The sequence below is a fragment of the Raphanus sativus genome, chromosome 5, assembly GCF_000801105.2.
Source record: "Raphanus sativus cultivar WK10039 chromosome 5, ASM80110v3, whole genome shotgun sequence".
Lineage (NCBI taxonomy): Eukaryota > Viridiplantae > Streptophyta > Magnoliopsida > Brassicales > Brassicaceae > Raphanus > Raphanus sativus.
Window position 1 is genome coordinate 19713822 of NC_079515.1, and position 12385 is coordinate 19726206.

General features: G+C 29.2%; 1 protein-coding gene across 1 annotated transcript; it reads left to right on the forward strand.

The window, feature by feature from the left end:
• The first annotated feature begins 5891 nt into the window (after positions 1–5891).
• On the forward strand, positions 5892–7935 carry LOC108863553 (protein disulfide-isomerase 5-2). Its single transcript, XM_018638016.2, has 5 exons — positions 5892–6215; positions 6328–6431; positions 6653–7023; positions 7100–7407; positions 7496–7935. The coding sequence occupies exons 1-5, from the start codon at positions 6003–6005 to the stop codon at positions 7808–7810; spliced, it is 1311 nt and encodes a 436-aa protein (XP_018493518.1). The 5' UTR covers positions 5892–6002; the 3' UTR covers positions 7811–7935.
• Positions 7936–12385: the final 4450 nt, after the last annotated feature.

Genomic DNA, 12385 nt, shown 5'->3' on the forward strand with positions numbered 1-12385 from the left:
ATCTTTGCAGTTATTTTAACTTAAAAAGTATGTATTAAAAGTGTATTTCATGGCAATTATAAAATTAAAAAAGTGGACACAACTAATATTAATTGGACATGTTGAAGAATTAATAGAATAGATTTGGGCTATTTGCCAAATAACCAAAAATGAGTATTTAAATTTTAGTGAGAACTGAGAAGCTAGAAAGAAAAAAAATCAATAGAAATGGATGTTTTTGGTTAGATAGTGATATGAGGAGGTTTATGTATATAAATCTCTTCATATTGACTAATTTCCACGTCGATACTGATTTTAGGAAATTAATCCCCGTATACGGACTAATTTCCTTATTTGATTCGTGCTCTAAAAAGAGTCTGAATCAAATATAAATGTTGAACCATATAATAATGAGCTGAATTGGGATCATGAATTAAACGAGATAACTCACTCTAGCCTTATACCCATGACACGCATTATCGACGTGGCATGCATACCCCAGACTAGATTTTGTAATTGGCGTGTGAAATTTTTATATTTTTAATATAATATGGATGATTTGTATACTCATTTTTATAATGGATTGACAATAAAAAAATGTGTATGCAGTAGCGTGAAGCGAGCGTTCAGATTTTATAATAATAATCACGTGCACCTAATCCACCCGGTCCTTAAAATATTATAGATAATCCAATCAGTCTATCATATAAATTGGTGATTCTGAGTAGCCATTCTTCGAAAATGACCCCAAAACGAGTTTTATTATACTTTTTTCTTGTCCAATATGAAATATAATCTAACGTGTGTCGATTTATCTTCACGTTTTCAATCAATATCTGAAAGATACTTACATAGTGACCGGAGACCATTTTTTCGCGTTGGTCTTTATTTATTATGCATAGGCATAAGTCACATGTTTAAACGTTACAAAAGATTTGGCGTATCTTATAAAAGATAAAATTACTAAACACAAAACTGGCCATTTGCGAGCGTGGATAAGAATCTGACGCGGAATCAGAAATACTAGAAGTTTTTGATTGAATATTTTCAATTGTTTTTCACCGTAACTTCATGATATAGACAAACACTACATTTTTTTGTGTGAACAAAAAAAAAAGAAAAGACAAACACTACATTTTCAAGTTGATGTCCATCTATCTCTTCCACTCTAAGTGTTCTAATAAGATAACATATGGTTTTTGCGGAGTGTTGTCGTTTCGAGTCAACAGTCTAATCTTTGATATTGGGCTTTGGGTCTTAGTGAAACAAAGCTTTGATATTGGGCTTTAGGTCTAACTGAAACAATTCAAGATTAACAAATGGGCTCGAGTTAAGAGCTAAAGAGAGTTTCGGGTTTTACCCGACCAGAGAGAGAGAGAGAGAGACAGAAATGGTTTCATGTTATCATGGACTTATTGGTCTACTCATGAATGACAATATGGTGTTTGAATATAGAACAACAGAAGATTGTGACAAACAACTAGATTTGGTGGTTGTGTGAGTCTGGCCGGAAAACATACATAAAATTACTGTTATAAAGATACCCTAGGATGTAAAAAAGCAACAGGACCTAGTGATGTTCTTGTCTAAAACAATAATAAAGCTGTGTTGCTTATCTTCTTCTCTTTTTTCATTCTGTGACAGCAAATGACATTGATGAGAGCGCAAGCCGGGGTGAAGACGTGAAGGACAAGATAAGGAAACTGAACTTGAGCATCATACAGAGCGGCAACAACCACATCATGCATACATGTGGTTCTATTTGCGCTTTTCTGCTTCTTTATTCTCTACACGTGGTCCAAGATGTTAAAAAGATGAAAGACCCATGAGGGCATTTGGTGTTAGATAAAATGTTGGAAAGTTGTAGAAATATCTTGTTAATTATAAAATTGTTGTGTGGTTCTTCTCTTCCAATTTATATAATAAAATTGCCAAAACAGAACAAAAATTAGGCATGGTTGTTCTCTTGGTATAAAATCATTTTCATACCTTGACAAAAAAGTATAATGTTTTCATAATCCCAAAACTAACATTTCATTAACCAAATTAAACATATTAAACATAATTAGAAAATTTAATAGTTGAATTAAAATTAAAATGTTTAGTAAAAAGGAAAAATATTTAAACAAAAAGGGAAATGTAACCCTAATTATCTAGTCTAATCACTCATGTTTATCTTTCTTTATTTTAACTTATACCTCTATGTGAGGGAATTCATTATAAAACTTAGTTTAAGTCACAGTAAAACGTAACTATATTATTAAAAAACTAAAATACCTATGCAAATTGTTTGGAAACATGATTAGCAGTATAAAAAGAAAAATAATATTGTTCGTAAACATGGATAACAATATATTAATAAAAATAATAAGATTATGTTATTAACAAAAATTGGAAGTACATTAAACTGTGAGAAATTATTTATCTAAGCCATCTTTAAAATATACAAAATAGTCCAATTTAATTACTTAAAACATATTTTTTCTAAAATAATCAGAAAAATTATTTAAACTTTATATACATATTTCAAATCAAAATAATAATTTAAAATTAATTTATATCAAAAATGTATTTTAAAATATACATATATTCAAAAAATAATTTTTACCAAAATATTTTCTAATAACCATTATAAGAATGTTTTCAATATATATAAGAAAATACAATACAGAGCCCAATGTTAAACACCATCTTAAATTATGGTTTTTATATTTCACACTAAATTTTAAAAATATAATATATGTGGTTACTTATATGATGTGATACATATAAAATATAATTAATTATATGATAACACATATATGATATATAATACTCGCATGAAAATAAATAGCAACATATTTTTAAAAAAATATATCTGCGCAGGTGCATGAATCAAAGTTTAATATTTTTTAGATCACATCCAACGTAAGCATTAACATCAGTAGTCTCAAATTAATCGAAGTATTAATATTTATTTTTAATTTAGTTTTTTTGTTTTTTTAAAGTCATCTACTAATAAATTGTTGACATGTATGCAGTGAGTCTCTCATGAAATTTGGTGGTCCCTTTCATGAAAACATTTCTTTCTTTCTCTCCTATTTTAAATTGTTTTCTGTTAATTTTTAATATTAAGAAAAATTCTAAGAACACTTTGTTGTAGATGTTTTAAAGTTGAGGAATAGTTTCTTACTCATTAAAATAACTATAAAACAAAAAAAGGTGTGAGGGAAGAGATAATATCTAATAATAGACTATCTAGGAAACTGTCTTGATTTTGCTTAGCCATTTGTGTTTTAGTTATTGATCAATTTTATTAAAGTTATATTATTTAATCTAACTACATTTAAAATATCTATATTAAATTGTTGAAGACCTCAAGATGAGTTTCAACCGTTGAGATTGCACTAGGGATCTCTTTATAGTTTTAAAGAAAATAAACATAAATTAATTTTGATATTCATAGACTTGTGAGGAACTTTGAATTATCGGAATAAAAATTCATATATCGAAAGGTGTATTCAAATAGGAAATTGAGATATTTTGTATTAATATGACAAATTTATTGCTACTTAAAAAGATTTTTTTTTAAATGATAAAAATTCAATGTTATTGAATATGTTATTTCATAAAATACTCTAAAATAATTGTTATTGAACAAAAATTTAATGCTTTTAGAATGATTTTTCTAGAATGTTTAAGAAATTTTATTTAATACAAAAATAAAATTTCTAGTATAGCACTAAAACTTTTTTATCCCACATATATCACATAATGATCAAATGACCAAAGTATCAATGCAATTAAAACATCAGCATTTTTTGGACATCCCTTTAGTTTCTAAAATATTTTTGTAAGAGTGCCATTATTTATTAATTTTAAATAACAAATTATTGAAATTAATTGTATCAACTAATCGAATATCCTTTTTTATTAAATGATGTTCGACCAATACATATTACAATATCTATTGCGACCCAAAACATATACTATATGTCGCATAAATTTCTGAATATGTATAAATCATTATTTCAAAAACTTTTTTCATTTATATGGTAACCAATATACAAAAATATAGATATCTATTAATTATGCATAGAGATAAACTCGGGATTGTCTAAAATATATATTTCATATCAATACTATTTAAACGAGAACTTTTTGTATTTACGGTTCAAGCCAGTTAGTTTTTTTTGGATTTCAGAATTAGTTTCAAGAAATTTAAATTTCGTTAAGAACTAGATACATTATTTTGGGATCGGATCAGTTCAGGTAATGTTGAGTTCTTGTCATGTCTTATTTTTTAATAAACACCAAACGTAACTGAATTAGAATTGATTCGGATTTAATTTAGATTTAAATTCAAATAATCAAAAAAATTGAAAACCCGAGTTCGACCTAGAAAACCAAAAATATTTGGATAATTAGGGTTTCATATAATTTTTTAATTTATAAATTATTATTTATATATAATTTAAAATAATTAATATTTTATTATATTTGAATTATCCAGATAGATACCATTTGGTTCTCAATTCGGTTCCGGTTCAGAAATGATTTTTTGGATTTAGAAAAATAAAAACCATTTGATTTTTATAAATTTTGGTTAGGTTTTAGTTTAGAATTATTGGTTTGGCCTTTGGGTTTCGGATAATTCGCCCATGCTAATTATGCTTCTTCACAAATCACAACATCGTATACCAACTTATTTTTAAATTGAATTTACAAAATAAACAATTATGCGCTGATCAAAATCAAAAGTTTCTTTAAAAAGGAAAACACACTTATATTTGTAGAATTAACTAATGAGAAAATACTTAAACTACCACATTCATAATAACATTTTTCATGTTAACATTAGCCTTATTTACCCTTAGTTTTAAAGTAGTAAATAGACAAATAACTCTATGATTAACTAATTTATAGTTAGAGTTTAAATTTGAAAGATGTAGTTTAGTATTTTAATAAATATATAAATAAGTACTTGGAATTTACAATAAAAAAAATAGTTTCAAAAAATTGAATTTCAAAAAGAAAAATTTAAATAAAAAAAAACCAAAAAGAAGCTCCAAAAAGAAGCTCCATATTTATATGTCTAAAGAAACTAGTACAAACATGAGATATGGTACAAAACATGAGATAAATTGGAAATTCTCTATTAATTAATCTATATTTAGTGATAGATTTGAAAGATATGGTTTAGGGGATGGTTTTAGAATTTTAAAAATAATTAATATTTAAAATAGTTTTAAAACAAATTTTGGTTTTCAAAATAATATTTAAAAAAATTCAGAGAAAATTTGAAGAAAAATTTTCAAACTGAAAAGAAAATTCCTGGAAAATAAATTATGGTTCTATATCTTTGTTATTATTTTAAAAATATTTATATACCTACAAGTAAAGATATAAAAACATGTTATATATTTAATAAAACTTCCTTGGATCATTTTCTTACTTGTATGTTTTTTGGTCAAAATTTTAGTTTTAGGATCATTTGAGAAATTTGCCAAAATAAAATTTCAAATCTCATAATTTTATATAAAATTTAGAGTAATTTAACATAAACTCCAAATCTCTAAAATGAGTTTCTTTGTTAAAAATCACATACACAAAAATGACCAAAATTTTTCATTAAGTAATAGACTTTTCCAATTTTACTTTATATATATATATATATTAGTATTAAATATAATAATTTTTTTTTTTGCAAATTATTTTTCAATTCAAACGTTTTGATATTTTAAACTAAAAATTTCAAAAAAATTATTTCGAAATTCAAAAATTCTCTTTGAAATTATTTTTAGAATTTAAAATCTTTTCTTTTTAAATGTAAAACCTTAACTCACTCCCCCTCTCCAAAACTCCACCAATCATAATATATCTATGATAAAAAGAATTAGTGTTATTGTAAAGAATTACTATTAACAAAAAATTACCCAAAATTCACAAATTTTACCTAAAAAAAACTAATGAAAACCTCTCTAAATATTAAATCATTTCAAGTTTATTGAATTTGGTAGATCGTCTTCGTCCACAGGATCGAGATGCGTTCGTCAGGGTTGATGTTTTGGCGGATCTCGTTTCTTCTGGCGTTATCAATCTCACTCTCAGCTTCATCGGATGATCAGTTCACAATCGACGGAACAGTACTCGAACTCACCGACTCCAACTTCGAATCCGCGATTTCCACTTTCGATTGCGTCTTCGTCGATTTCTACGCTCCTTGGTGTGGTCACTGCAAGCGTCTTAACCCTGAGGTCTTTTCTTCTTCTCGATCGATCTACCTTCTTAGATTGCTTATCGGATTTCGAAATCGTATAGCTTTAGCTTCGTTATTGATCCTTCTTCTTCTTTCTCGATCTGGTGCAGTTAGATGCAGCTGCTCCTATTCTTGCTAAATTGAAGCAGCCTATCGTCATTGCAAAGCTTAACGCTGACAAATACTCTCGTCTCGCACGCAAGCTTGAGATCGAGTATGCCCTTCTAGAAAAGTTTCAATCTTTTAGCTTAAAGCTTAGCTAAAGCGTTTATCAAAGTAATAGTAGTTTATCAAAGTGTTTATCAAAGATCGAGTATGTCTTCTAGAGCTCTGTATTCTGAAAAGTTTCAAGCTTTAGCTTTTTAAAGCTTGGCTCAGCGTTTATCAAAGTTATAGTTTTTTTTAAAGCTGATCTGCTCTTCTTTAACAACGCAGTGCATTCCCCACCCTCATGCTCTATAACCATGGAGTGCCGATGGAGTATTACGGACCCAGGAAGGCTGAGTTACTCGTCCGTTACTTGAAGAAGTTTGTTGCTCCAGATGTTGCCGTTCTTGAATCAGACTCACACGTCAAGGAATTCGTCGAAGACGCCGGGACTGCCTTCCCTGTGTTCATCGGCTTCGGGTTGAACGAGTCTTTGGTATCTGGACTAGGTAGAAAGTACAAGAAAAAGGCGTGGTTTGCTGTCGCAAAGGATGCCTCAGAGGATGTAATGGTTGCCTATGATTTCGATAGGGCTCCTGCGTTAGTTGCTCAACATCCTGCGTACAATGAGCATAGTGTCTTCTACGGTCCTTTTGAAGGTCAGTTGATTATTTTCTTTTGATATCTTTTTATCTGTTCAATAGTGCTGAGAGAGTGTGAATTTTTGTTTTGCAGATGGTTTCTTGGAAGAGTTTGTGAAACAAAATTTCATTCCTTTGATTCTGCCAATTAACCATAACACCCTGAAGCTGCTGAAAGACGATGAGAGAAAGATGGTGTTGACAATTGTGGAAGATGAGACTCATGAAAGCATGGGAAAACTGGTCAAGGCACTGAGAGCAGCTGCTCATGCCAACCGCGACCTTGTTTTCGGTTACGTCGGTGTGGAGCAGTTTGAAGAGTTTGCAGACTCGTTTCATGCAGACAAGAAGGCAGAGCTGCCTAAGATTGTTGTGTGGGACGGAGATGAGGAGTATGAGCAGGTAAACAACTGGTTAAAGCTGTAGATTGATAACTAGATTAGAATGATAAATCGCATCAACATCTCTAATATTGACATACAATATGCAGGTGAACGTCGTAGAGACGATTAGCCACGAGGAAGATCATTTGACTCAAGTCTCCCGGTTTCTGGAGGGATACAGAGAAGGAAAAACAGAGAAGAAGAGAATCAAAGGACCATCTTTGATGGGATTTATTAACTCGATGATCGGGGTTAGGTCCGTGTACATCATTGTGTTCTTGGTTGCTGTAATTATGATGCTACGGAGCCTCGGTCAAGTTGAGGAGCCTGCTCGGGTCAGGACCGCTGCATCCGATGGTCAGGCCACTGGTGTCCTTGAAGGTGAAACCAGTGAGCATAAGCCCAGAGACAAAGAAGACTAGTTTTTGGTAGACTTCAGTGTGTTATATGTTTTTCCTTTTTATTAAGGCTCTTCAGCCAGAAGCCAACTTAACAGTTATTTATCTTCGTCTTTATTTTATATGGAGCATTTTGATTTTTCACACAATCTAAACTCATTTTCACACTATGAATTCTATTTATACTCGTCTTTATTTTAGTTCTAGGTGCCGTTTAAAAATCAAGAAGCATATACTCGATCAACAAATTAACTCGATGCTTAATTGATTCACAAAATGCACTAAAGATTCCCACTTTCCCAACTCACTCTTCTCACACATAAATCTGGCATCTACCATTTAGTTGTACTAATGATGACAATGTCTTTATAATATATGCAGATCCATGGATTTGTGAAGACAATTGAAGAACCTCCGTCCTGTGGGCCGACCCGCTAATGCCCATACATTTTGCGTGACGGGTTTCGTCAGCCATTTCAGAGACTGTGCACAGACTCAACGAGATACTCGCAGCGGGGTGGTACTGGGACATGACGAGATGGGACGGAAAGGCTAATTACCAGGCAAAGGTGAAACCCGTGGCTGAGAATGGGCATGGGAGTCCACGCAATTTGTGACTCGGGCGTGATTTGTAGGAATCAAAGAGTCTATTACTTAATGAAAATTTTTGGTCATTTTTGTATGTTTTCTTTTAGTAAAGAAACTAATTTTAGAGTCATTTTAAAGACTTGGTGTTTGTATTAAACTACTCTAAAATTTATATAAAATTATGAGATTTGAAATTTTATTTGTGCAAATTTCTCAAATGATCCTAAAATTACAAGCCGTCCACTGAGTACTCTAAACGTCATTTTTTCTCATCCATTCCAAATGCCGTTTTTCTCATCCGTCCATTTCTTCATCCGCTTACGAGATTTTTCTAAATATATTCCGGATTTGACCAGCATGTTCCTTCCACTGTTTGACTATGATAAACGTCTCTGGATTTTTCTCTTCAGTCCTTGGCGTAGCCAAAGTATGTGGAGTTAGTGGAAAATAGATATAGCCAATGCATATAATGATATAAACCTCTCAGACTGTAGTATGGAATTGGAACATACAATCGGAAGCGACCTTCCTAGCAGTAACCTCATCCTTTAGAGAAGGTCAAGATTTTATTTCTTTCTTATAGTTTACACTTCACAAATTGTGTTCGGGCAATTATGCTAATCTCTCGGTTTCAGCCTGTTCCTAATTTCTGTAATGATATTCCTTTTTTTCGCCAACCTGTACTAATATTCCTTTCTTGTTAAAATTCAAAGAACGTATCAGACGGTTTATTCTTTTTCTCTGTAATAATTTATTGGGCCACTATATAAATTAGACAGAAATTATACAACTGGATTCAGTAACACAACTCTACATAATGAATGCAAATAAGAAGGAGACGTGCAAGATAAAGTGGGTCCAAGTCATGTAGACGTGTTCTCCATTATCCGCCAATCTACTCTTTCTGCGACCCAACCCCACTAGCCAATCAAATAAAGTATTTGTCAGACGACCTTTTTTGTTTTTGTCGACTTTGTCAGACGAGCTTATGACAGCGGCCAGTTGAGTTTATTTTATTTTATTCCAAGGTTATTTTCTTGGTTCTAAATTATTTTGTGTTGTTCTTACGTACGAACATGTTGCTAAGATATTTTAATTTGGTGACATATACTTTTATTAGTTAGCGAAAAGAAAAACATATACTTTTATTTTACTTATGCGTTGGGCCGCCTCAAGCTGAATTTGATGGGACAAGCCAAAGCCATGAATAATAAAAAAACATATTGGCTTTTGATCGGTAACCTCGCAGCCTAGAAGAATGGCATTCTAAATGCAATTTCGAAATATTTTGACAATTAACAAAAGTTACAGAATTAAAAAAAAATGTATGTTATAATGAAGAAATATATAAAGGAAATTACCATTAAATAAAAAGAGTTTTATTAGATTATTTACAAAACAATATTTTCATATTAGTAAATTATATGATAATACCATTCTAAATTTTTCAATAAAATATATATTTTTGTATATAGTACTACTATAAGATACCAATTTATTATTTAAAACATATTGAAAATAAGCTAATAAGAAGTAAAATATTATTAGTAAAATTTAGTTATTTTCACATTTGTAATAGTTAGTTTAGTTATTAATATTTGTTTTTAATAATAAAGGAAGTATCATATAAAATATTTTAATCAATTACTATGTATTCCACAATTCTGCAAGTTTTAAAATTTTTGCAACTTAATTAATTTTTTACAGTTTTAACTATTTTTGGTCATTCCGCCATTAAACATTGTTTACTAATCGAAGCCACTATTTGTTTTAATATTACAACAATTATTTTTTCTTACCAGAGATTATATATATGCTACGAATACATCATAGAACCCCTCCCCCCCCGCCCCAAAAAAAAACAAATACGATAAATCTCATTCTATCTTTTTCAACTAGTTAACATTCACATTTTGCCATTCAGACTTTAAAGCGTTCACATTTGTTGGAACGACACTATTCACAACTATGTTTGTTTTTCGTTTCTAGAGCTTTGTAATAAGGTGGTGATTGTTTTTTTTAGTTTTTACATTTTAGTTTTAGAGTTTTGGTTTTTAGATTTTAGTTTCTAGATTTTTCAGTAGGTTTTGATTTTTCGAGAAACATGAATGGTTTTTTAGGTTTTGGTTTTTGCTTTTCAAATTAATAAAATGAAAATATTAACAATAGTATTTTTTATTTTCAAAATAATAAAATATTAAAAATATCATCAAAACACATATAAAATTATTTTTAATATAATGTTGTAAACATCTAATCTATTAAAAGGGAAGTACAAATGGTATTTACCCCTGAATTTTCCTCAATAATTATCATCATATGCCACTCCTTAAACCAATTTTAATTACTTAAAATTAACCATTTTATATGGGCTTTGAATTATATGGCCTTCGAATTTTTTTCTGCAGGCATGGGCTTCATATATTGTTCAATGGGTTTCAAATAAAATTGCCAAAATCTTAATAATATAAGTGCATGTGTTTTCGATTAACTTTTCATTATTTTCATGTTCATGACTATATAATGTATTTGTTTTTTTAAATCTATAGAACCATAATTAAAATATAGTTTTAAGTTTTAACCATAATATCTATATTATATTATAATTTTATAAAACACATACAGTTATACTTAATGGTCTATCTTTTATACTTTAATACTTTTACCAGTAAAATGAATAAAAAAACAATGAAAAAGAATACAACCGGTTAATCAGTATTGTGAATGTTTTTAAATTCAAGTGAAAATCACAAATACTTATGAAGAACATACACCCGCACGGGCGTGCGGGTCAAAAACTAGTATATTTTAATACAATAGTACATATACAAAATAAAACTAACAAAATCTCATATTAATGCAGAAAATTGATAATATAGATTTTGTAATAGTTAACTAATATGATTTAATTGTATGTGTAAAATTTTACTATATATGCATTAGTTTCATACAAAATTTAGAATAGAATAATAGTAGCAAAAAGTTAACAATATTTATAGAGTTGCACATTAAAAAATCTACACATATGGTATAGTAAATAAATAATATATATTTTTTCAAAACTAAAAGATTAATTAATAATTATTATTTTTTCAAAATTAATAATCTAAATCTACACATATGGTATGGAAAATAAATAATATTTTTTTTCAAAACTAAAAGATTGATTATATTTTAAAAACAATGGCAAAAGAATAAAATTTATATTATTCAACTATTGTATATAGAATTTTTTTTGTATATACAGTTAATAAATTTTAAAATACAAAACTAAATAAAAGAGTACCAAATTTACTATAAAATTTATTTTACAAAATATTGATTCAATCATAATTAATTAATTCACCTTAAAAACTTCAATTGCTTATAAAAGTAGTACAAGTATACTTCAAATGATTAAAAAGTAGTCTTGTTGGAGGTTTTTTTTATTAAACTTTTGAAGGCCTATGTGTATTTTGTGTGTTTCTGTAGAATATTTCCCTTATATATTAAAAGGGGAGCATTTTTAATAAGTTACCTCTAATTTGTAAATTATTCACAAGATTGTCGTTATATTTATGTGTCACCACAAGAGAGTTTCTCACATTCCCCATTTAAAAACCCTTCTCTTACTAGAATATTTACATAATATGCCATTAGACATCATTTATATCATATCCCTTTTATTATTAGCATCTTATCATATAATCATATAGCTTATAACATTATGTTAAACACGTTACTAAAAAAATATATTGGTGACTCACCTAAATTAAATTACCATAATTGTAACTGAACATTTTAACAATCAGTCACCTTTGACCAAATACTTCGTTATTCTGGGATACTTGGTTCCCTTGAGCTCAACCTCACTAATACAAAACAGAGTCATTAAAACAGGACATGCTAGTCACGAACTAAAATCATCATGAGAAACTACTATTAATTGAAGACCTCGATTTTTTGTTTAATTTTTTGTTCTTTGTTTCTGTGTAATCAGTCACCATTGTCTGTTTTCCTAAGTTCCCTATA

What these genes read in the sequence shown, in the direction of transcription:
- LOC108863553 (XM_018638016.2), top strand. Translation starts at nt 6,003, where the DNA reads ATGCGTTCGTCAGGGTTGATGTTTTGGCGGATCTCGTTTCTTCTGGCG. An exon ending in GCACGCAAGCTTGAGATCGA is followed by an intron (nt 6,432 to 6,652) that starts GTATGCCCTTCT and finishes TTAACAACGCAG; the next exon opens with TGCATTCCCCACCCTCATGC. An exon ending in GAGATGAGGAGTATGAGCAG is followed by an intron (nt 7,408 to 7,495) that starts GTAAACAACTGG and finishes TACAATATGCAG; the next exon opens with GTGAACGTCGTAGAGACGAT.